At 39.0% G+C, this 24,016-nt stretch overlaps 1 protein-coding gene across 1 annotated transcript in view; it reads left to right on the top strand.

The window, feature by feature from the left end:
• Positions 1 to 24,016, top strand: part of LOC117827426 (probable G-protein coupled receptor 158) — a 110,066-nt gene that overhangs the window by 75,756 nt on the left and 10,294 nt on the right. The window contains exons 7-10 of the mRNA XM_034704037.1: positions 2,404 to 2,642; positions 14,073 to 14,211; positions 20,963 to 21,068; positions 23,718 to 23,864. Coding sequence (XP_034559928.1) covers positions 2,404 to 2,642; positions 14,073 to 14,211; positions 20,963 to 21,068; positions 23,718 to 23,864 — 631 coding nt within the window. The remainder of the gene's footprint in view (positions 1 to 2,403; positions 2,643 to 14,072; positions 14,212 to 20,962; positions 21,069 to 23,717; positions 23,865 to 24,016) is intronic.

Genomic DNA, 24,016 nt, shown 5'->3' with positions numbered 1-24,016 from the left:
AGAGTGACACTATTTCAAAATCAGTCAAAAAAAACCCTTACAGAGCCTTTAATATAAAATGTATCCTGGGGAGAATGCATTGCACCCATACCAAGTTCAAGGATATGCCGAGTCCTACAGAGTTTATTTTGCTGTTCCAACTAAGGGACGATTATGTTCATTTTTTATATGACAGTGATCTTGCTGGGGTTTATTAAAATAACTACACCCCCTCTTTTCTCACTTTTTTCCTCAGCTTTCTTTTCATATCTCTTTGATTTTTTTTGCCAGAGCGTCAAAGTTCAGAAGGATTGTATTTATGGAAAAGATAAAAAAAACAGTAATAATATAATGATTTCTATATACTCTCACCACCTCCTCTCCTCTCCTCTCCTCTCCTGGTTATTAACTTCCCCTATGAGCAAGCCTTCCTCACTTTCAATAATTCAGCTCCCTCTCAATCTGTACATGCACTTTGACACACACACACACACACACACACACACACACACACACACACACACACACACACACACACACACACACACACACACACACACACACACACACACACAGTGTTTCCAATGAACACATTTGAATTTCACATTAGTTTGTGTCTGGCTGTTGAAGTACCTATTCAGACACACAGTCACTTTCTGCTCTCCAGTGGTGCCGAGATGGGAGAAGGGGGTCAAAGGTCACTAGAGTGTTCCCTTGGCAGAATTACAGATTTGATTTTTTTTCCCAGCTGGCTGGGTGTGAAGCGTGACCCTGAGGGCGAGCTGTTACAGCCCGGCCCCTCTGAATATACCAGAGATGAGATAGATATGTCACAGGCCAGCTGGGGAGAGCAGAGGAACACAGTTATGAGACCATGGGGATATTTATAGAAGTGCATGATATCTCTGTCCATGCACTCTCCATACCCATCATCAGCCCAGTTATAACAAAAGACTGTGTAGAAGTGGATATAATACTAAAAGATGAATGGCCAGAGGGTGATCATTTCAAGCTCCCTCTACTGACTGGCTGTGGTATGTCATAAAGCCTGCCTTCAGATGGGACATGGGTCAAGCTATAGATCCAAATATATATCAAATACAGTTTTCTAAAAGATAATTTATGTCATGAGGTTAGTTCTGATCATGCTGATTTTTGACCAGGTGTTATCAAAGTTATTTTTCATTAGATTTTTTATGCTAGAAAAGATTATACCACCTTGATGGACAGCTCTGTTTACAAATCTGACTCCTACTGTGCATCAAATTAACATAGTAGAGAATGGAGAGAGCAAAAGTAGGAACACTATGGAAGCGTATTGCATTCACTTGTTTTTATGAATTAACGAGATAACCAGTGCCTCAGTTGCACTCAATGAGGACCAGTATTTTCAGCAATTGTCTCTTTAGTCACCACGTAGCCAGCTTGAATGCATTTCAAATCAACTCTTTTATATCAATGAAGCATGCCATACTTGCTCAGCTGATCCTGGAGAAGTGCTGCATCGTCCAGCAGATCAGAACAGGCCTTACGACTAAACAACTGCAAAGTCCTCAGGTGCCTGCTGCGCAAAGTTGCCAATACCATCTACGTTACTTAAAGACAGTAGTGTCTCCCAGTGTCTTAAACCCAAAGTACATAAAACTGGATTCAACTGAACATTCGGAGCAAGTTAAGGCTACTTCCTTGTGTGGCCTTGAGGGGCTTTTGGGATTTTACTGTAGCGGCATGTTGTTAATTCAGAAAAACAGAGCCTAATTTTTTTTAAATTTAGCATACATTTTGTCATAAATCTGAGATAATTAACTCATCCATGTGTCTGCAATATGCTTTCATAGAACATTAATACAAGAATCTGTTACCCATGGACTGTACCAATGGTGATGTCAGTACAGCTGCTTTCACTTCCTTATTACGGTCTATGTGTTAAACTCATTCTGTTGGATGTGTTGCATTTAAAAGCCCTTCACATAGACCGTATTATCCTGGCTGTACACAGTTAAAATAGTTAGTATTGTGCATTGCCTCTGCATGCATATAGGTCAATGTGTTACAGCATTTATTCATTAAACTTCAACCTGAAAAATTAAAAACTTACATCAACAAAGACAATTTCAAGTTATTAAGTTTCCCCTTTGATCGTTCCAAATAGATCTGTCGTCTTGCTTTTCCTTCCAACATATTTCTGCTCTCTGTAGAATTTCTCCTTTCAGCTCAGGAGGTAATACAACATGAATTATACTGAACATGCTCACCGAACAAATGAATTTTAATTGAAGTAGACATGAGCAACAGCCGGGGGCGTGAGCTGTCAATCTTCCTTTCACCTTCACTGCTCATCACAATTTCACCCAGCAGTCTCTCATATTCAGGTCGTCTTCACTCTCCCTCTCTCTCCTCCTCCTCCTCCTCCTCCTCCTTCAGGGTGTTAAAGGTGTTTCTGTCTCGTACGGCTCAGAGGACGCCTTACATGACAAGCTGGCGGGTGCTGCGGCTTCTCCTGGTCATCCTGCTGGTGGTGCTGTGGTTCCTGGTGGCCTGGACTTCCGCTGTATGCCAGAATCCGGAGCTGAGTCAGGCCCTGATCGCCGTAGGCCTGACCCCTGAGGGTCTGCAGTTCAGCATGTGTCTGCTGGACCGCTGGGACTACATGATGGCAGTCGGTAAGTGCTTATGTGTGCGTGTGTGTTTTCTGTGCTCCTGTAGATGTACCTGATGAGTGGTGACAGGACAAGTGAGGAAACTTTGATCCTATATGCACTTCGTAGTGCTGAGCTTTTGGTTTGTAACTTGGGAATAAAGTGCTTTGGTTGGCTTAAAGACAAAGTTTAGCTCCAAAACTGTGCTTTGGAAAAAAAACAGCTAGGGCCATGTGGAATAACTAATATGGAAACATGAGTTATGGTTATGATTATATATTCATGATCTTTTAACACTTAAAACTAGACATTTGGTAACATTTTTCATCAACTTTGTGAACAGAGTCTGCCTCCTCTTGTCTGGAGCATGGTCAGATGTTTAAGCTTGGTATTGGATGTTGTGGTGAAGCTCAGCAAACATGTACACCAAACTTCTGATTTTGCAGCAGGACGTCGGGCTTGTTTCTCTCACATTCATGCTGTTTTCATGAGACCAAATATTAGTCAGGAGTCAAACAGGCAGTGTTTAAACTGGGGCATCACTTGGTCCTGCAGGTCTGCTTAGGTTTTCTTCCTGTTTCAGCGCTGATGAGCAGATATCTGTAATAGGTTGTTTAAGCACCAACTGTGGAAATAAACCCTCAAATTAAAAATAAAAGAGATAAAGTGCTGGTTGCATTTTCATGCACCGCCACCACCTGAATTTTTGAATTCTGACAGACTTGCAACAATGCAACAATTCTCCAAGCAGAATTCCATATTTCTTTTTTTTGTATTATTTAACTACTACTTTTTTAATGTAAGAACTACCTCTGCTACTCACCACTGCACTTTTATCATATTATTTTAGTCTGTACATATATTAGTCATGCCTATTTGTTGTTCTTTTATATTTATAGCTGATGTTATTGTTATTTTTATTTTATTTTTATTTGTATGTCTTATTCTTATGCCTTGTACAAAGAAAGCACAGTTTACCTAAGTCCAATTCCTTGTGTGTTCAAGCATACCTGGCCAATAAAACTGATTCTGATTCTGACTTTAACATTGATGGAATACTTCAGGGACCTTGTAGATTATTTCTCTACAATCAGCTCTATGCAGCTGGTTGTGGAGTGAGCAGCGTATCATTTAAATTATTTACTTGTTTACCAGAAACTGAACAAAAAAGATATCATAGACACAATGCACAAAATATTATTACAATGTAGGTTTGTGTGTAGAGTGGGCTCAGACGTTGGCTTTGTTACACCTCTAAACTCACCAGCAAGTACTTGATTAAGGCAGCGTTGTGTAACCCTCCCATCTTGATTTGGGCATGCATGATTGTAATAACTAACTATTATATTAAGCCAAATAATTTAAACACACTATTTTACAACTTTTTTTCTGTTTGATGCCAAATACAGTTGAGACCATGTCATTTTCATAACTTGCATACAAAAAATATTTCTAATCCCATGCTGGTGCAACCATCAGAGTACAGCAAAGTGATCTGACATTATTCAGTTGCAGCTAGTGGAAACAAAGAATGTTGGCTGGGAAAAACAATTTTAAGTATGTTTACTCCAGTTATCAGCAGCGTGTCTCCTGATGCTTAAGATTGTGGCTACACACGTGTTCACAGGGAGAGTGTGCTGCAAATGTTTTACTTTTTAGTGGTTATACCTTCAACACAAGAGCAGCGTGGTGTTGTGTGAGCCGATAGGTAGAAGGTGGTGGTGAGTGGGTTTATACATTGAAAAAAATGCTCCTCCAAACACAATGAAAAAAAAACTTATTTCAAGGGACTTCTACCTTGAAATAAGCAAAAAAAATCTGCCAATGGAACAAGTGAAAATTTGTTTGGTAAGATTTCTTAGAATAAGACATAATATTTAGAAAACTGTGATCTTAAAATTAGCAGGGAAAACTTATTTAAGCAATATTTGACCAGTACTTTGAAGCTGAGTGTCTCTGAATAAGCCAGGAAGCATAACAATTAGTGTTTTTTCACTCAAAAAAGATTTTTGCACCAATAAATTTCATGTCAACTTCTTCATTTAAGATATATTCACCTTAATTTGAGTTGTATTATAGTGGCACTTCTCTAGGTTTAAGACCATCTTGTACTTGAAATAAGCTTACAACGTTTAATTTGAGCATTTTGAGATATAATGTCTTCTCATAGTTAACTGGATATACTAATATTCAGTCATGTTGTTTTTTAGGATAAGCCAGCTGTACTCAAAAGTAGGTGTTTCATTGTGTGCATGTAGTTTGAGGATGTATATTTTGATCTGATTTAGAAGAAACAGTGCCTGAAAACTTTAAACCCCCCTAAAAAACAACTTTTCTTTCTTTCTTTTATTAATGGAGCTGTTTTCTGATAGATTCTCCAATAAAATGCATTTACTTAAATCAAGTAAAGCGTTTGTCTTAAATCAAGATTATCCATCTTGTACAAGTAAGATATCAGCTTGAAAAATGGATGAAATGTAAAATAAACCTTGTTTCTTCTAAATTACAACTCAAAACAAGATCATTTCACGATTGTTTGACTTAACAAGATATTTAAGATGCATTGTTTTAGAACAAGTCCCTCTATCTTGCTCAAATGTTACTTGTTAAGTAAATTGATCTTAAATTAAGTGGGATGAGACATTTTGACTAAAAATGAGACAATTCACTTGGTAAGATTTTGAGTTTTTGCAGTGTATGCGTTATTGGAATGGCATTGAAACGCTAATAGAATAAAATACATGTAAAGTCATTTCAAAGTTTATGAGAAAAACTTTACTGCACCTGTCCTGTTAGATTCTCTGGAAGATAAAAAGAAAGAGGGGGCTTGATTTTTAGGGGAATAGTTTTTAATATGTAGACTAAAAGCACTCAAGTAATGATAATGATGCTTTTTAATTTTAGATTTGTACAGAAATGACATACTTCATTGGAACTTTACTCTTTAAAATTGTATTATGCACGTATATTCAACAAATATAAATATAACAGTGTCAGTTATTTGCAGTACTGTGCTGCTCCACTACACATACACCCTGAACCCTGAAGACATGTATCACAGTGGGTTGGCAAAAAAACAAAGTTTCCAGTTTTCACTGAGTCTTGTTTTCAGTCTTGCAATCCTTTTAGTATTAATTTGTTTTGACATCCCGCACACTGCCTGGAGTTCTTTGTATAATTTAAACAGCTTTCTTAAAGTAAACCACATGAAATTACACAGAAATATAGAAAAGTGTTCTTGACTTTAGGCATCTCTAAAAAAAATGAGCTTTTAAAGAGTAGAGGCAGCAGCACACTGGCTGAACTGTGTACTTCAGTGTCTGGAGGTGCTGATGCAGCCTGGTCAAAGGTAAACAGCCTACGGTCTAAAAACTGATGGGCACAATGAAGCAAACAGACAGTCTCCAACCTCACAGGATGGAGTTGTCAATAAAGTAGCTGCTCCAATCCGTCTCATCTGTTGTATCGGTGCAGTCTTCTTTATTGAGCCTGATGGCGCAGGCGGAAAATGGATTGCAAACAAACGAAGAGGACTGTTTGAGGTAATTTGGCAGCTTGAGATTTACAGCTAGTCTTCAAGTTTAATGCAGTCTTTGTTGTTTAAGTGACAAACAATGTGGGACAAGTAGAAAGGTAAGGGCAGAGGAGTCTTGTATTGAAGTAGAAAATGTCTCTGATGTTTTTTCTCTTTGAGATACATTTTAAAGAATTGCCCTTTTAAGTAAGGTGAGAGATGCTCCAAAGCTGAAGAGGTGTTGTGCTGTAATTGGTCTTTTTTATGAAGTGTTGAGCCCTGAAAGCTACATTTTGAAAAAGCTCTGCTCTTAAATAGATTTGTGAGTTTTAAAGACACCATCCATTGTTCACTTGACCTTTACCTAATGTGTCTGCCCACAAACAGTTCAATGAACAATACTGTGTCTTCAGTTAGCATAGAGGGTAATCTCAAAACGGAGATAGTCACCTTATCACAGAGTGTTTTGCTGCCACCAGCATTAAGGCTGAACACTTACAGAAGGCATTTATTTTAATTCCCCTTTAGCACAGGCTGATCTGTAAGGGCTTTAGAAGATCAGCTGTACTGTAAACTATTAAAGCAAGTATAGAATAAGGAACATAAAAAAGATGAAAGCAGACCATTAACCAAAATCCACAAGCTCTATTTTCTCATCTAAAGTTCGCTCCTTGATTTACTTATTCTAATGTGTAGTTATATTGATGTTTGTGCAACTTCCCACACCTCTGTGTAATTATTTTATTCATTCACATTCATTCAGAGATCGTACACTGTTTGAGAAGAGTGAGAGAGGAAACAGTGGTTCAGACTCAAAAAATCAGTGGTATTGACTAAACCCTCACGAAGCAGTGTTTGACCCTTACTGCAGTAGCAGCCAATAAAGGACTGTATACAAATAGTTTGAGAAGGGTACATAACTTTGTGTTGTGTTTACTGAACACCCCAGCTTCTCTCTATTCTTTCTATTCAAATAAAGAATGAATTGAGTCGTCGCATGAATTGAATGCCCGGCCTGAAGAAGACTAACAGCACACCCTTACTTAAAAAAAGTACAGCCCTTAAAACTAAAGTATAAACACAGATTAAAGAGATGAGATTACAGAAATATACCTCACTGCTGGTTTGTCTAAGATGTAACAAGCATCAGTGCATCAGGTAAAGGATAATGTATAGTGAGTGGGGGGGTCATGCACCACCTGCTCTGGGAACAGAAGGTCTTGTCTCCCTCTGTTGGGATTCTAATCTGCATAACCACCCATTTATACATTATGCCACTTATTACCCAGCTACCAACTAAATACAACAAGTTCACACATCTATTCTTACAGGAAAAATACAAACAAATCCCAGTGGTGCTACGACTGAAACATTGGAACCTCATCAGCCTACTTGCAGGTTGATTAAACATTAAACTTCTCTTGTGTGCTTCACGTCTCCTCTTCATTTTGTTGGACGTCTCTTTCAGCTCCTTGTGTGCTTATAACCTCCCTCTCTGTTTCTATTTCCCTCTTCTTCTTTTCTTCCCTGGTGACGAATTAGCCGTGCACCATCTAAAGTTTTGTGTTATTCAAATGAAGTAAGAGTATAATATTAAAAGTTATCCTCCATATTGTTTGCTGATTAGAATGCTTAATATCTAAAGCCCTGGCAGCACATCACCCCCACTCTCATTCACCTCTACTGGCTCCCTATTAAGTACCGTATCTCCAATAAACTCCTTGCCATTGCCATTGGAAAATTGCCATTAAAGGCAATTTTCAACAAAGCTATTCTGATGTAAGGAAGGACAAGTACAAGAAAACATAAATAGTATTTAAGGGCCAACAAGGGTCTCTTTGTTTATCTGTCTCTCTGCAATCCAATCCCCCTGATTAATGACTTTTAGACGGCCTCTAAAATGACCAGAATTTACAACCTTATCAAACTAAAAGAGCACTCATGTTGTGTAAGTTCCAGGTTTTCTCCCTACAATACCCTGTGAGTACACCCATGACCTTATGCTGTGTTAGAGTAGCTTCCTAATGACTGTTTCTTGTAGCAAGAGGAAGTGACAGGTACCTTCCTGAAGCTGGTCTATCGGCAAGGGGACTAATCTTGTTTGGAAAGAGGGAGAGGATGGATCCATGAGAGGAGCTCGGTCTGCTTTTAAAAACTGAAGGACAGATAGACAGAGAAAGAAAGAGTGTGAGAGAGAGAGAGAGAAAGAGAGAGAGGATTGGCAGGAGCGGAGTAGAGTGAAGCCTGTGAAGTATGACGCATATAGGGATGTGGGCAACGATACAGAACCGGCTGAAGGGTGGGAGGAAGAGAAGGGAACGAGAGTGAGGGACACTTTGGTGACAGGAAAGAGGAATGGAGCGTCTTCAGAGAGACAATCACAGCATTTTAAATGGGGGTGTAACAGGACCTCTCAAGACAGCTAAAAGTCTGTGCACTGACGGAACAATCGAAATCAGTGGGATGAAAAATGAATCACAGTACCTTCTTTAAACAGCAGAGGGCCCCGCAGAGACACGGCAGCAGCAGGTGAAGATTATGTTGTTATGGATGCACCACCAGATGATACCTGGACAGCTGACCACTTAGAACCACCATCTGCTAACCATCTACCCAGTGGACAACCTCTCTCTCTCTCTCTCTCTCTCTCTCTCTCTCTCTCTCTCTCTCTCTCTCTCTCTCTCTCTCTCTCTCTCTCTCAAGTACATCCACATCTGTTCTACAGGTAATGGAAAGATAGACAAAACAGATATCTTTAAATCTTTGTTTTTTAACTGTTTTAACTTACTCCTGTGATTTAATAATCTAGCCGAGGTTCCTGTGCGTCTTTTCAAAATAAAAGTGTAATTATTATCAAAACAGAAACAAGAGTAGTTTTGATGTGAGGCAGACGAAATCCAAAATAAAAGCATCACCAAAAAAATGACAAGACAGTCTCTTAAAGAAGTTGTGAATTGTATCGTAGTGTGAGTTGTGGTTATTATTAAATACGTACTTTTAACTGAACAAAACACATGGAGCATAATTATCTCACTGTTGTGTAATCTCTTGAACTTGGAGGTTCAAAAGGGTTTATCTTTACAAGATTTTAAAAAATGAAACATTCTGAAATGCACTTTTTTGCAACCTGGGATCAGATAATCCTGTAATCAAGGTGAGACTTTAAGTATCACCAAATCCTGATCACCAGTGCTCTATAAGAGTCGTCATGCTGTATACTTTGTCCACATGGGGCATTTAAATCAACACTAAGTAAAACACCCCTACTGCTCCTTTTAATGAACTGTTGGATGTTAACAACGAGGTGATGATATATTTTACTGGGACAAAATCCTTCATTTTGTTTAAAACCCTCAACTCGATCTCATTGTCTGAGTCAGTGTTGTGGTTGAGCCAAATATGACCAACAATCTCATAACGACCAACATTACTGTAATCATTTTTTTTATTTTTGTTCTCTCTTTTTAGTTTTAATTGATTCCCTGTAATCCAGCAAGAATCACCTCCTGCGCTAGAATCAGGATAATCCTTATTCTTTGAATCATTGTTATCAAAATCTTTCACAAAAGTGTGGAACAAAACAAACTGGAGGTGTGATTCGGTTTAAAACTAAGATTGGATTAACAGATTTATAGAATTTTGTAGTCATTGGCTATTTTTTTAAAATACTTGATCCAATCTGAAAGCTCAGATTACTTCTGGACAGCTGGGTTGGGTTTAGGTGTATGTTTGAGTAAATTATTTGTGTGTGATTTTGAGATAAAACAGGAAATGAGGGATCCCTGCTGTTCCCTGTGAGAAACAGTGAGATCATGTTGGTGTGCAGCAGACACACTGAAGGACCCTGCAGAGCTGCTCTGGAGGATTTTCACACCCCAGTTTGAATTTCAGGGTTGTGAAAGCCCATGTGATTGTTTTCCTGCTTTTTCACCATATTACTGCGATAGCATGTGTCCTTCTAGAAAATAGAATAATTTACCCTATTTTGTCTTTAGACTCAGAGAAAAACAGCCTTGATGAAAATTAACTAGAGGTATTGATAATGCGGACAATAAGTGGTTTATTTGAATCCACACTTAATCTGCATTAGTGTGAATTGTTTTCCTTTCTCTCTCGCAAGCAGATTTCCATGCAATCCCATTCAGAGGTTAAGTGCCATGTAATTAGTGATGATTTATAGGCTCAGCCTGTTCATGAATATTAATGGTGTGTAATCACTGTAAGTACTTTGTGGACTGGTATGCAAGCACAGCACAGTTCTTGGTGCTCACCTCACTGTCTGTAAACAAAGCAACAGGTTTGAAGCTGGACTCGTTCTGCTCATGCTGTTCAATGATATTGTGAATGCTTTTATTGATCCCTGAACAGTGTCTCTGAACCTTCCTGTTTATGGCACACAGCCAAAAAAAAAGTTTTATGTTTGAAAATTAAAATGTGTTAAAGTGTGCAGCATAGTGGTGCAGAGGTTGGTACTAGAGACTTACAGCAAGAGTCCTGGTTGGAGTCCTGGTTGGAGTCCTGGTTGGAGTCCTGGTTGGAGTCCTGGTTGGGGTCCTGGCTGGGGCCTTTTTCAGGATTCCTCTGTGCAAAGGTTGGCTCTTTCCAGGTACTCCAGCTTCCTCCTGCAGTCCAAATACATAATAGTTAGGTTAATGGGTAATTCTATATTGCCAGCAGGTGTGAATGATGGATGAGTCTGGTTGTCTGTCCATGCATGAAGCCTGTGATAGGCTGGCGACCTGTTCAGAGCATAGACATATATACGTAGATGCCTCATTACGTGCTGGAGTGTAATCCAGCGTCGCCCCCATATTGGATGGGTGCTCTCACTCTAGGATAGCACCAGAGCCAAACAGAGTCAACACAGGACAAACAGCTATGCAGGTATTTTGTACAGCCTACGGTTGCAGTAACCACCGCAGTATTGAGAGCAGATCACGTTTCACAAGATTTTTTAATTTTGAAAATTTTAAATGTGTGACAGCGCCCTGTATCATAACTACATCTCTGCCGTTTGTAACAAACCAAACTGTGTGACAATCGAGTAAAAATTCAGATTATTGTAGTTGGGCATACTTTCAGTAGAAATAAATGCACTGGGAGCGTATTGGGCACCCATCCAAGATGGCGGCCGCGCTGATACGTCAGCTCCAATAGACAGCGGCAGTCTGTGAGGCGTCTATCTATACATGTCTATGGTTCAGAGTGTACCCTACTTCTCACCCAACGACGGCTGGGATAGGCTTCAGCCCCCCCTTTGACCCCTAAATAAGATCAGCTGTATAGATAATGGAGATAGATAATGTGTTGAAGTTACATTTTTGCAATAAACAGATTTCACTACTGCTGCAAAATATCTTAATATAACACCATACAAAAATATATTTTTCAACTTTGAACTCTGAAATGATCAAATAATCACTAATTATTTGACGAACATGTTTTGTGACACGCGGATGTTGTAAGCTTACTCTCAGATGTGTGTCGCTTTGGAAAAAAGTGTCTGCTACTGTATATGAAATTGTAAACTGATTTCAATCAGTTGAAAAATGTTTGAAAATAAATCCTAGATTTTCAAATCTAATCGTACTGTGTCCAACCAACATCAGGTAAAGGTACTGCAAATGAAAAGCAGTCTTTCAGCTATCTTAAGTGCATTAACATCAGTTTGATTATTGATTAATGACCTTTTCAAATCAAGAGATAATGGTAATTATTTTATTAAGACTGTAAATACAAGACCTATGAGATTTATTTAGCTTATTATTTCACTACAGCATCCATACAGGGATTTCCTCTTCTCTTTCCAAATGAGTAGTTTTGTTTTTGTTGCTGAAATGTCTCATTGCATGTTGATTCAGGTGATAACAAGCTTCCTGCACACGTATACAGTACAGTATATTCTGAAATGTGTTTATAACTGTGAAGACATCTCAGGTGTCATTTATTCCCCTGTGAACTGTGATGTAGGTGTGTAACCTCAGAGAGATAAGAGGGTAGCAGGACTTACTTCACACATTGTTGACGAAGCAGCTGTTTCCTCCTTGACTTTAAGGTAAACACTGTAAAGTTAATTTAAATGATTGCATTCAGCAATTTTAGAGTCAAGTGTCAAAGCAGGCTGAGGATTAACTTCTTATTGTTCTGCTGTTTATGTAGAATAAAGAAGTTGCTGTACCACTGAACTCACCCTGCATCTACATTGTTGCAGGTTTCCCACGCTGAGTCAGAGCAACAGTGTTGTTCAGCATGCATATAAAACAAGCGTTCAAAGGAATTGTTCAACTTTTCAGGGATATAATTTGTCAAAGTCAGTTGTGAAGACTGATCAAACTTTTAAATCGGTCTACGAAGTGGGAAAGTGGAGAGGAGGGGAGACTGACCTCGCTTAACATAATACTAGAAACAGCTAGGCTGACTCTGTTCTTCTGCCAACACCTTTAAGCCTACTATTCAACACAGTGTGTCGTTTGTGTGAATTGTACACAAACCAAGAGACAGAAGAAGAGTTGCGAGGAAGTTACAGAGTCTTTTGTCACGGTCTCAGCACCAGATATTGATATATAAAGATCGCAGACCAACAGTGTGGTAAAATCTGATTGGCAACCCCGTGCCCTGTAGAGTAAAGTGTTCATATGCATGCTGCAGGGTTACACGGCCTCTCTTATTTAACCCTCCTGTTATGCTGTGGGTCAAATTGACCCTTTTTAAAATTAAAGAAAAAAAGTTAAAAGTATTTTTTCAGTATGAAACGTCTTTACTTGGCTTAATAGGTGAAATCAACATATAAAATCAAAATGGTTGATTTCAAATTTTAGGCAGTATATGCCTTCCAAACCAGCCTCAAACTCTGGGCAGCATGTGACAGAAGAGTTGTCGTGTTAATTTATCAACATCACTTCATTGAAAAAATAATAATCCAATTTTCAAAATAAAATAAAACAAAATCTATGACATGTAAAACCATTGAATTCATATTTACGTCTTTCCAATGTACATTTAAAGAAGTTTTAACAAGAAATGTCATTAAAAACGACCGAGATATCCTCATTGAACCTTGATCTGTAAGGATTAAAGAACACTTTTGTACCAAATATTGATTTAAATGGTTAGTAATGGAGTTAATAATGAGATTAAAGAGATGGTGTCATTATAATCACTGCTCTTATTTTTACATTTTTGTCCACTTGATAGCGCAGTAGAGCAAATGGAGCACCATGAAGCTTCGGCCCATGCCTCAATGCTTCAAGAAGCTTCATCTCGCCATCACTAACTGTACCACTCACACCTTCCCATCAATACCTCGAACTCAACTGAGTCTTTACGCAGAGCCTCTTTCGCTAGTCTGTCTGCTATTTCATTACCTTCCACCCCCGAGTGACCAGGCACCCACCAAACAGAACTGTAGTCTGCCATTGGCTTATGAGGACGTTTGTTAACTGGAGGGCACCATGTATGAACAAGGTGGAGGGGTGTTTTGACAAATTAAATACAAAATTCTCTTTTAAGTACAACATGAGAATGAACTTTATGTTAATGTGTTTGGTTGATGTTTCGTAACCCCATTGCATATGCTTGAATCATTTGCAGACCGGTTGGGGGTTTGAGGTGAGCTAATTGATTAAAAATGATGAATCCCTCACTCTTGGTTGGAGCCAGCTGGTATATAAGAGGAGGCTGGATGTCCTTGGGGTAGTTGTGGTTTTCAGCTGAAGTCAATCAGTTGTTGGAGTGTTGCAAGTGAATAAAGAGCATTCTGAGCTTCAAGGGCCAAGAGGGAGAGAGAGAGAGAGAGGAGTAGGGCCTTTTATACAAAAGTCTGGATTATCCACAAGCTGATTGGGTTTTGAAAGCCTGAAAACAAACCTGATGAGGATTATTATAAATGGAGTCCTCTCAACCTCTTTTTGGCCTTTCTCTTCTTTGTTTTTGTCTTCCAGCTGAGTTTCTGTTCCTGCTGTGGGGCGTGTACCTCTGCTATGCTGTCCGTACCGTACCCTCTGCTTTCCATGAGCCACGTTACATGGCTGTGGCCATCTACAATGAGCTCATCATATCAACCATCTTCTACATCATAAGGTGGGTATTGTGTGATGGATAGGTAGGGGTGAGAGTGAACAGTTTAAAGAAGAGATGTGCATGGCTTCGGCTACACCTACACCGTCCATACTTACAGCTAAAGGTGCACATCACATGAACATTGGTAAACTGGGCATGAGGGGGCACATGAAACAGCCTCTGGTGCTCTCAAACCAAACAGCTTTTCTCCGTGTCACTGCCACTAACACCACTGGAAACACAGTAAACCCTTGAATAACTAATTGCCTGACACATGTAGTGGTAGCATTATAAAATGTAATGTGACAGCATTGAAAACCAAGGGCAGCACTGACTGTAGTCACTTCTTTGTTTTGAGCTGCAGTCAGGGATGATGTTTGATTCATGAAGGAGAATGGTCATGGGATAGAGACATGACAGATTAGGGAAGGGCACATTGTGACTCGTAAGACTCAATCAACCAGGAGATGTGGGTGTTTGCATGACCCTTTCAAAAGTCTGTGGTTGTTTTCGAAACGGCCTGCTACATACCACCTACTAATGTAGTATGTAGTAGGTACCGCCTACTACATACTGCGTTTGAATTAAGTATGTAGTATGACTGTTCAGTTGGATCTGTGTTGCAGTACGCTGAGCCAGACGTCACTGGATTTCCGGTTTCGGAAAAGCGGAAGTAAACAACAGCCAATTTGATAGATAAACTGCTTCTTTAGCATCACTTGTGATTTAAAAAGTTAGGAAGTGGTTTAAATGTAATTTAATAATTTTTCACAGCTAATAAAAACTGAGCTCCCCCTGTCAGAAAAGAAGAAAAAAGAAAAAGCAGAATGAGACATCCAGGGAGTTTTGGCATACTGCAGATTTTGCTCTTGTTCACACAATGGCAAATCAGAAAACACAACGGCAAATCAGAAAACACAACGGCAAATCAGAAAACACAACGGCACCAGAAGAAGTAGGTACACTCAGTCCAATCAGCGACGAGTCATGTCCCCGGAGGGTACCTTCTTCTTCCAGTTTGGATAATTTCTTTGTGTTTTCTGATTTGCCGTTGTGTTTTTTTATTTGCTGTTGTGTTTTCTGATTTGCCGTTGTGTTTTTTTATTTGCTGTTGTGTTTTCTGATTTGCCGTTGTGTTTTTTGATTTTGCCGTTGTGTTTTTTGATTTGCCGTTGTGTTTTCTGATTTTCTGTAGTGTTTTCTGATATGCAGTTGTGATTTGCACTTCAGGGCCACCGTAGAATTTTGGCCAAATCAGTACGTGCTGCTTGTATACTAGGCAGTTTTGAAAACAGCCTGTGTGTCTGCCTTTACAGATCCAACCTGTGAGTTATAAAACTAAAACTGTTCGCAGTGCTTCCCAAAAGCTCCTGTGAGAAGTTTTTTTTTTAGTCAGTTATGAAACAGACTGAAAAGTTTATTTATGCCCCTTTATTAGACCAACAGCCCAAGGACTGATTTCAGATATTTTTAGTTCCTGAAACCTTGGCTGTTGGGTAGGCATCAAACGAGGTGACATACTGCAAACTTTAAAAAAAAAGGCTTTTTTTTTTTTTTTACATTTTCCACATGAAGATTCTTGATAAGTGATTTGATTGAGGAAAGAAGGATGAGTAAAAAAAAAAAGAAAAAAACTATAACAACATGAATAGGACCAAGGGGGAAATAAAATCAACACAAACCAAAAGTTCCTCACAGGAGCTTTAAGCTTCCTTTTTAAAATCCTAATAAAAGGAATGTGGTTTAGACAAAAATAAATACCTCTTGGATGCTAACCAAAGGAGAGATGTTTGGTAGCAATGGAAAATTGAGCCAAAGTGAGAGCTGAAACAAAGACTGTAGAAGAATGAAGTATCTTTCTCTTCTTCATGCCATGTGTGTGAAAGTAATGAGGAAAGAGCGTGAACAACAGCGAGAGGCTTAAAGGACTTTACCCCCTCTTGCAGCACAAGCTTGTTGTTTAATCATAACCACGGAGGTGTTCGCCTGTTTGAGCAGACATTACAAGCGCTCAACATGTCAGATGAAAGGCAGGGAGTTCACCCACCCTCTTCATCAGGGATATAAAAAAACAGAGTTAGCAGAGCGCTTGTGTAAGCCAGTTGAAAGGAAGTAAATAAAAAATGTCTTCTCCAGGCAGAAACACCGCAGAGATCCTCTGTGCAAGGACTCCAAAATAAGCTCTGTATGCTGTAACTGTCTGTCTGCCTTTATATCACTCTCAAAGAGGTGGAGATTACATAATGTTCTCAATTAAATAACATTCTCAGTATTATACTCAATGTGGTTCATGAATAAATATTTTTATCCTTCTTTGACAGAATATATTTTTCTCGGACTGTCACTGTCGGAATTTTACATCAACGGCAAAAACAACTTAAGGTTGAATATGGGAAAATGTTTTTTTCAGCTCCCAGCTTTATTTGATTCACTATCAACACTCTTGAAACATATTTACCAGCTTCAGCCAACATCTGTTCAAGCAAAGGCTTCATGATGTATGAATCTACTGTGCACAGCTGTCATAATACACGCAGAATGTTGTTGAGTGTTGTTTTGCTTGAATAAGCAAGGCCTTCCTGAAAAAGTTGCTGTGTACTTTGCAGTAATGCAAAGTAATGCATTACTTTAACATAAATCAAGCAATGTCTGCTTGGTGGTGATGTCACACTTGGCGTGCTTCATTCTGTTTTTCCTCTAACTTTTGGGATCTATTAGATTCACAGAATTGTTCCATCTCACCATTTGTATTTCAATTTCCTCTACTGCTTTACACCAGTGCTACACTCATAGTTTCAGCCCCGGCATCCACCCACAGACTTCATCAAGGGTTTCAATATGTTATCTCATCGCTCCCCAAACTTATGAATGTAAAACAATTTTACAGGGAATAATGAGGCTGAAGCCTAAACGCCACACTCTAACTCTGTTCTGCAGCTGCATTAAACATTTAAAAATGAGAGTTTTCTGTCTGAAATGCAGCAGTTCATGAAATAAAAGCGTGTTGTACTAAGTGCAAAAACCAACATGATTCTCCTCTCAGGGAAATATGAAACGTAAGCAAAGTACATGTCAAGCGTGTTAACAACATTTCAAAACAAGTTTACAAGTCAACAAATCATAGACCTGCTGTTTGCAAAGCTACTCCTTTATGGTAAAGTCTGTGCTTTATATCTCAATGAATCTGACAACTATATTGTGCAACAACATCACTCAGCAACAGAAAACAGGTATCTGATGGTAATATACCGATGTTATTTTTCAGCTCTTAACCTGCCCCTTAAAGAGAAGTGAAACAATTGACTAAAACGTTTTATTCCCTTTTATTTTGTTTCATTTCTTTTACCAGACAATTCAGAAACAGAACAAGGTCCAATGGGCCCCATTCACCAACATCTTCTTAAGGTTATTCTTAAATTTTTTCCCAAGAAGATCTCTAAGAGGAGTCTACGGCTCATTCATGAACCGGAATAGCTCCCACCTGTGTTCTTAAATTGGTGAATGCCATTTACTTGTAATTTTATGTTCGTGCCAGTTTTTCCTTTTTTGCATACAAAAACACTCCCCTAATGCCCATATAAGGGCATGAGACTGAAGTGTTGTGTCCACACAGAAGTGAAGAGACATCAGGAATGAACAAATTAAAATGTAAACCCATTGTGCAGTGGACTCAGTAAAAATAAAAACTTGCATTGGGGCAAAATAGAGAAATTGCTGCTGTAAGTGAAGCACAAACAGGCTGATTTATTTTATTTACTAGCACCAGTAGTTGATTTATAAACAGATACCTTTGATGATATCACTCACTCAGAGAAGGCTGTCATCAGAAACACTCTGTAATCAGAAAAGGACACACATCAGATGAAGTGATATAAAATCTCAAAGTTTGATCTCAAATCTGAGGGGAGAAATCCGATGTGCGGGGATCCCGGAAGTGCTGTAAAAGCGGGAAATGCAATGCAGACTAGTGGACCAATCACATGACTTGCAGTCTGCGTCGATTCAATGCGTATTGTTACATTTTAGAGGAGGTGCCTGTCGTTTACGTGCGTAGGCCTCCGCATAGGTACGGGAGCTCCGCAGGGCTACGGTAAGTATAAATCAGGCTTTAACATTTAAAGTTTTGCCGTTTAGACCAAACACTGCATGATTGAAACAAAAGTTAACTTTGTCTAAATCATGTCTTTATGAATGTCTTTTAATAACACAACTATGCTTAATGAAGGAAAACACAATATTAAATGATTTCCATCAACATATCTGCACTCAAATATGTGTAAGAGTGCACATAGTTTTTTCTTAGATTTTTCTATAGCTAGAAACAAAATCTAAGTTAAGAAATCTTTGGAAAATATCAGAATTTTCTTAAAAACCTCCCTTCTCCACCCTTCATATCTACAGTACTCTGTTGAGATGCTAGTCCACTGGCTAACTTACCCCTTATTTAGTCAATGAGCCCAAATCTATTACAAACCTTATTTTAATTAAACATCTCAATATTTCTGGTTTGGATACACTCACTTTAACATGAATGTAGAGACTCATGTCTCTAAATGTTTGGCAAAGCAGACTGAGGGCTGGTTTGATGAGTTTTATCCTCCTTTCAGACCATCCTTTTATGGCATAAAAAAAGCCTTGAACCTCAACAGAGATGCATTAGTTACATATTTCGAGTCATCTTAAAGCACACTTTCATCTATAGTTTTTTTTGTTCCTTTTTGGATCCTTTTTTTTTTTTTTGACAAAACTCCTAAAGAAAAAGAAACTTTCTCAACCCTGCTGCAGAGGGAGGAAATCTGGTCAGGTGGTTTTCTTTGTGTGCCTGCCGGAGCCTCGGGCAAAAACTTCCATTGTCACACTTTCTCTTGTAAAGAAAAAAGTTGCTGATTGAATTTTCTCTCAGCGGTCCATTGTGCTTTATAAAAGACCGAAAGGAAAAAGATCACAGCCTTTTAATCTGCTGGGAAACTGAAAGCTTCAATGGATACATCTTCATCAGTGAAACGTATAAATGTGCTCGCTTCAGGGAATAAAAAGTGTTTGTGGTCAGTCTGTTTGCTGCTCTGACCCTGAGAGAAAGGACTCATGCAGGGGTTTTAGTTTGTTTATGGTGAGGGGGAATACACAGACGTTTGCTTTTATACATCTAATGTAAACCATGAATTGAAATATACATTTTGGAACTGATAAAATATCCAAACCTCTAAGCCACCTCGCCAAATATAGGAAACAACATACCACCCTGTCAGTGGTGTGTCTAGATGGGTAGCCAATGGTGTCACTGGCACCCCTTGAAATCCAATTGGCCATCCCAGGGGCCACCCCAAAATCCCAAACTGACTGGCTGTTTGCCTTGTCAGAGGTGGGGTTTCTGTTACAATCTATAATTTGGGATGAGTTAAAAGGCTGACAGTAGATTTCTTTATTAGTGCCCTCAAATGTGACTTTGAAAAAACATCTTTTGTAAGACCTTAAAGAATTAAGCTTAGAAGATGCCACTTTGTCATGTTTTTATTTAAGCCAAAAGGAATACAACAACTGTTTAATACTTGAATAAATGTAGGTTGTGAAGACAAAAAGGGTAAATGTTATTTATTTGTAAGTGCACTGGCCACCCCTGCCTATGTGAGAGCCTCAGTTGGGGCACCTCGGTCAAAAAGTCCTGGACACGCCCCAGCACCCTGTGAGTCTCTCTCACACACAGTTAGACAGACATTGAAGCATTGGCTGCTGAAAGAGAAATCTGTCCACACACTTTGCACAAAACTCACAATACTCAGTGTGATACTGTCCAATAATTGTATTGATCAATCATTGTGGATGTCTTTGAGCAGAGATGGGAAATTAGGGTCACTTGTTAGAGCTTATTTTGGCCTTTTGTGTCTTTTTTTTTCTCCAACTATAACTTTAAAGATCACTTGTTCGGAAAACAATACTGTTATGATTTTGAACGGATACAATAATGGGAATAATGTCAAAGTGTGTAGAAGAATAAGTCACAGGATAAATTTCAGCTCTTTGATGGTTTGATAGATTTTGCACATATCTGTAAGGAGTCACTGCAATATGAAATGCCAAGAAGTGGCCAAAGGTTGATGTTAGCTACAATTTGATTTGATTTCCAAATTGTTTTACCTTCAAATATGGCAGGTGTTCCTCTGTCATACATTGTCTATTGTTTCAATAGTTACTTATCATTCAGGATAAACGGTGTGAGGATAAAAAATCCCAACCGATTGCTTTCTGTAACCCAGCGATACCACATTTAGTCACAGCATTGCTAGTTCCAAATTCCCACAAAAGAGGAAAAGTGGTAAACAAGGATGAGGTAAAATATTCTAAACATATAACAACTGTTTATTTTGGCATTTCTAGGGATTCAAAGTGTATTTTTGCTTCACACAAAGAAACTGCACCGCCCTAAGAATCGAGTTAAGGTGAACAAATTCTTCATAACCTTTACATATTGCCTCTTTGAAGGAGCAGCTGGCTCCAATATACTGCTCTTCATACTATTTCCCCCAGCTTTGCTTTAATGCCTCTGTTTACAGTGCTGAAGTGATTGCCTCTGGGTTTTGGTACATTTCACTCTGTTCTCCTCGCACGGAAAGAATCACTGACGGCTGCTTTTAATGTCTGTGTCTGTGTGCGTGTCTCAGGATGTTTCGCTGACACTCCAACAGACTTTTCCTCTGATTTTACGTACACACTTTGATAAAGTGCTGCTGATTGAACAGAATTTCTCTTGTTGATGTTTTTTTTTTTTCTGTAGGTTTTCTCTGGGGCCAGGTCTGCATCCTGACTGGATGCTCATGTTATTCTTTGTTCACACTCACCTGACTGTGACTGTGACTCTGGGTCTGCTGCTCATTCCAAAGGTAACAACTCAAGCCTGCTTCAGGCAGTGACTGAAAGCAAACTTTTACTTAAGAACCAATATATTAATAGAAAAACAAACATATTGACATGATTTGGTCAGAAATATCGACCTAAGATACTTTACTACTTTTATATAACAATTTCAACCCACTACATTCAATTATTATGCAGCTGTGTTAAATACTTGCAACTGTCCTTTGTTTCTTTACAGTATACTGTTGCTAATGACACAACCCTAATCAGACTAGCAGAGAAAAGGCAGGAGAGGTTAAAGACACAAAAACTGTAGGATACAACAGAAATTTACTAAAACTGAAGATGGAACATGAAGTACACGGTGTGGGATATGATGGTGTTTAAGGACTGATGAGTGGACAGTGACTAGGCAAAAAAACTCAATCAGGTGCCGCACTGATTCAATCAGTCCTTTTCACTCTATTTAACTTCACCATCATTAGAAGTGTTCAGTGCAGTGTGAGAAATAAAAGGCAAGTTAGCTCGTTTTAGGAAGGCTACAGAGTTAACCGTTAATATGGATGCAGCTCAAACTACGAGTGTATCAGGACCATAGACTGTATAAAATATGGAAGTAGTATCTGTGACGTCACCCATCTGTTCCTGAGCGCTGTTTTGAAGCCAATCGACGGCGGCAGCCATACTGGAAATGCGGAACTCAACCGGGCAGTGTGAAGTTAAGAGGCAGAGTTTGAGCCTTCTAGCCAACAACTATGTGTTCCCGTCCGGGAGTCAAGTCAGTCATGTCCTTATTTGGGCAAAAACTCATAATCTTAATATCTTCTGAACCGTTGCGTTAGAAAAGAATTCACCCCCCGTACAGTGTGTGCCGATAGAGAGATTAGCTACGTAGAGCCAAGCTGTTTTTTGAACCAGGCTGTAAACATGTTTATTAATGCTACAAAGGTCGTCTTTTTTGAATTGGTGTCTATGAAGTTTCCGGTGTTTCTGCAGCCAGCCTCAAGTGGATTCTCGATGAATTGCAGTTTTATAACACTTCCGAATGGGCTTCATACTTTGATCCTGGAGGTTGCCGCTTGATCACGATGCAATTGTGGTCCAAAGTAATGTTATTTTGTCCCTTTGGGCTCACTGTAGATAAGTTGCCCCTGTGTCTTCCTGCTACTGCCATGATGGAAAAAATACGATTCCACAGAGCATTTGAGTGGCACATTTCCCCTTGATATTCACAATGTTAATATGGACTTAGAACAGTTTGAAAGCTAAAACTGATATTAATTGTTGAAATTAAGCAATTAATTGGGATTTTAAAATGGACTAATTTGACATCTTTAGTATATACACCACAGCTAACAACAGTAAAACTAAGCTCAACAAGAGAAGAACACAGAAAGTTGTGGATAAATGTCAGACCTTTTCTTTCTTTGTTTTGAAATCCTGCATTTAAATGAAGGTCACATTACATTAGTGCAGACAGATTTCCATAATAGCTGCTGCTGTACTTAAGCTTGACTACTCAGCAATCCATATATCATTTTAAGTTCATCTGATATGAGCAATCTGGAACACACACGCACACACACAACACTCAAATGCACACAGGCATATTCGCTACCATTACCTTAAACTCATTCAAACTGCGTTAGCGGGTACTGTAATTTAGCTGAGCACTCCCGCGGGCGTCTTTATGTGCAATCTCTCAAGGCTGATGGAAAACAGTTAATTCTCCCGCTGTGTGAGAAATGCTACACACCATCAGCCCACTGCGTTCTCTCATTCTTTCTTAATTAGGCGGTGTAGAAGAACAAGTCAGCTGAGTACTTGGGGATAATTAAGCACAATGGGAGGAAGTTAATCTCTCCAAGCGTTTGTTCTTCAATCTGGAATAAATATTTGGTCTTCCTTTGTTCTCAGATATGTAATTTAAGCATGAAGATAGTTTGGCCGGTCAATCAACTTAAAATAGTGACGTGAACATTTCATTACAGATCAGTCCTCTCTGCCTATCGTTTGATTGTAAAAATTTTAAATGTCCTTTTGTTTCTCCACTTAGGAATCAGAGCAGGGAGGAGAGTCGTGCCAGAAAAACTGAGATGCACTAATTTCAATTTGTGATACATGATTTGCATAGTTGTGTTCACTTCTGTAACAAAAGACCAATTGCAAGAAACATTTCAATTAGACAGAGCAACATTTGTTTGAATGGATTAACTCAGCTCCACTGGGAGCCCTTAAAGGAAAAAACAAAAACAAGATATTGCTGGCTTTGACCTTGTTTGCTCCGACAGTGAACAGATGAAGTCGAGGAAAAATCTTCATTTAAAATTGGAGACATTTAATTGAGTGGAAAATAACAAATAGTATTAAATAAATAACACGAAAAAATACAATTCTCCTTGACAAAGTCGATCCAGGGCAGGAAAGAAACTTTTTCTTGACATAAAATCTATATGAGTAAATATTTTGCTGCAGGAAAATGTTGTTCATCTTCTGGAATGATCCCTTTAAGCACATATTAAGTCTGCCATACAATAAATCAGGCCAGAGGCATCCAATACAGCAGGCCAGAGTAATACCGTCTGCAAGGCTACATTTCCTATTATACATCTCTGCTCATCCATCCGGCGGGCTCACTGATGCCTTCCTTTAACCTTTCTCTCCATCTCTATTAGTTCCTGTCCAAAGGGACCCAGGCCAGGGATGATATTGCCACTGAAGCCTACGAGGAGGAGCTGGACATGGGCAGATCTGGCTCCTACCTCAACAACAGCATCACCTCCGCCTGGAGCGAACACAGCTTGGACCCTGAGGATATCCGGGTAAAGTTGCCTTTAGATTCATGGAAGATGTGTCTGATTTGGTTCTGCTGTTCTTTTAAGTTAGCGCTGATTGAGGATGTTGATCAGGGGACAGATTGTTGTAACAGATTTATAGTATTTAGAGATCATTTGTGGGTTGCTGTTGTGCAGTA

This window comes from Notolabrus celidotus, chromosome 15 (assembly GCF_009762535.1).
Source record: "Notolabrus celidotus isolate fNotCel1 chromosome 15, fNotCel1.pri, whole genome shotgun sequence".
Classification (NCBI taxonomy): Eukaryota; Metazoa; Chordata; class Actinopteri; order Labriformes; family Labridae; genus Notolabrus; species Notolabrus celidotus.
This window is presented reverse-complemented; position numbering and strand designations above follow the sequence as displayed.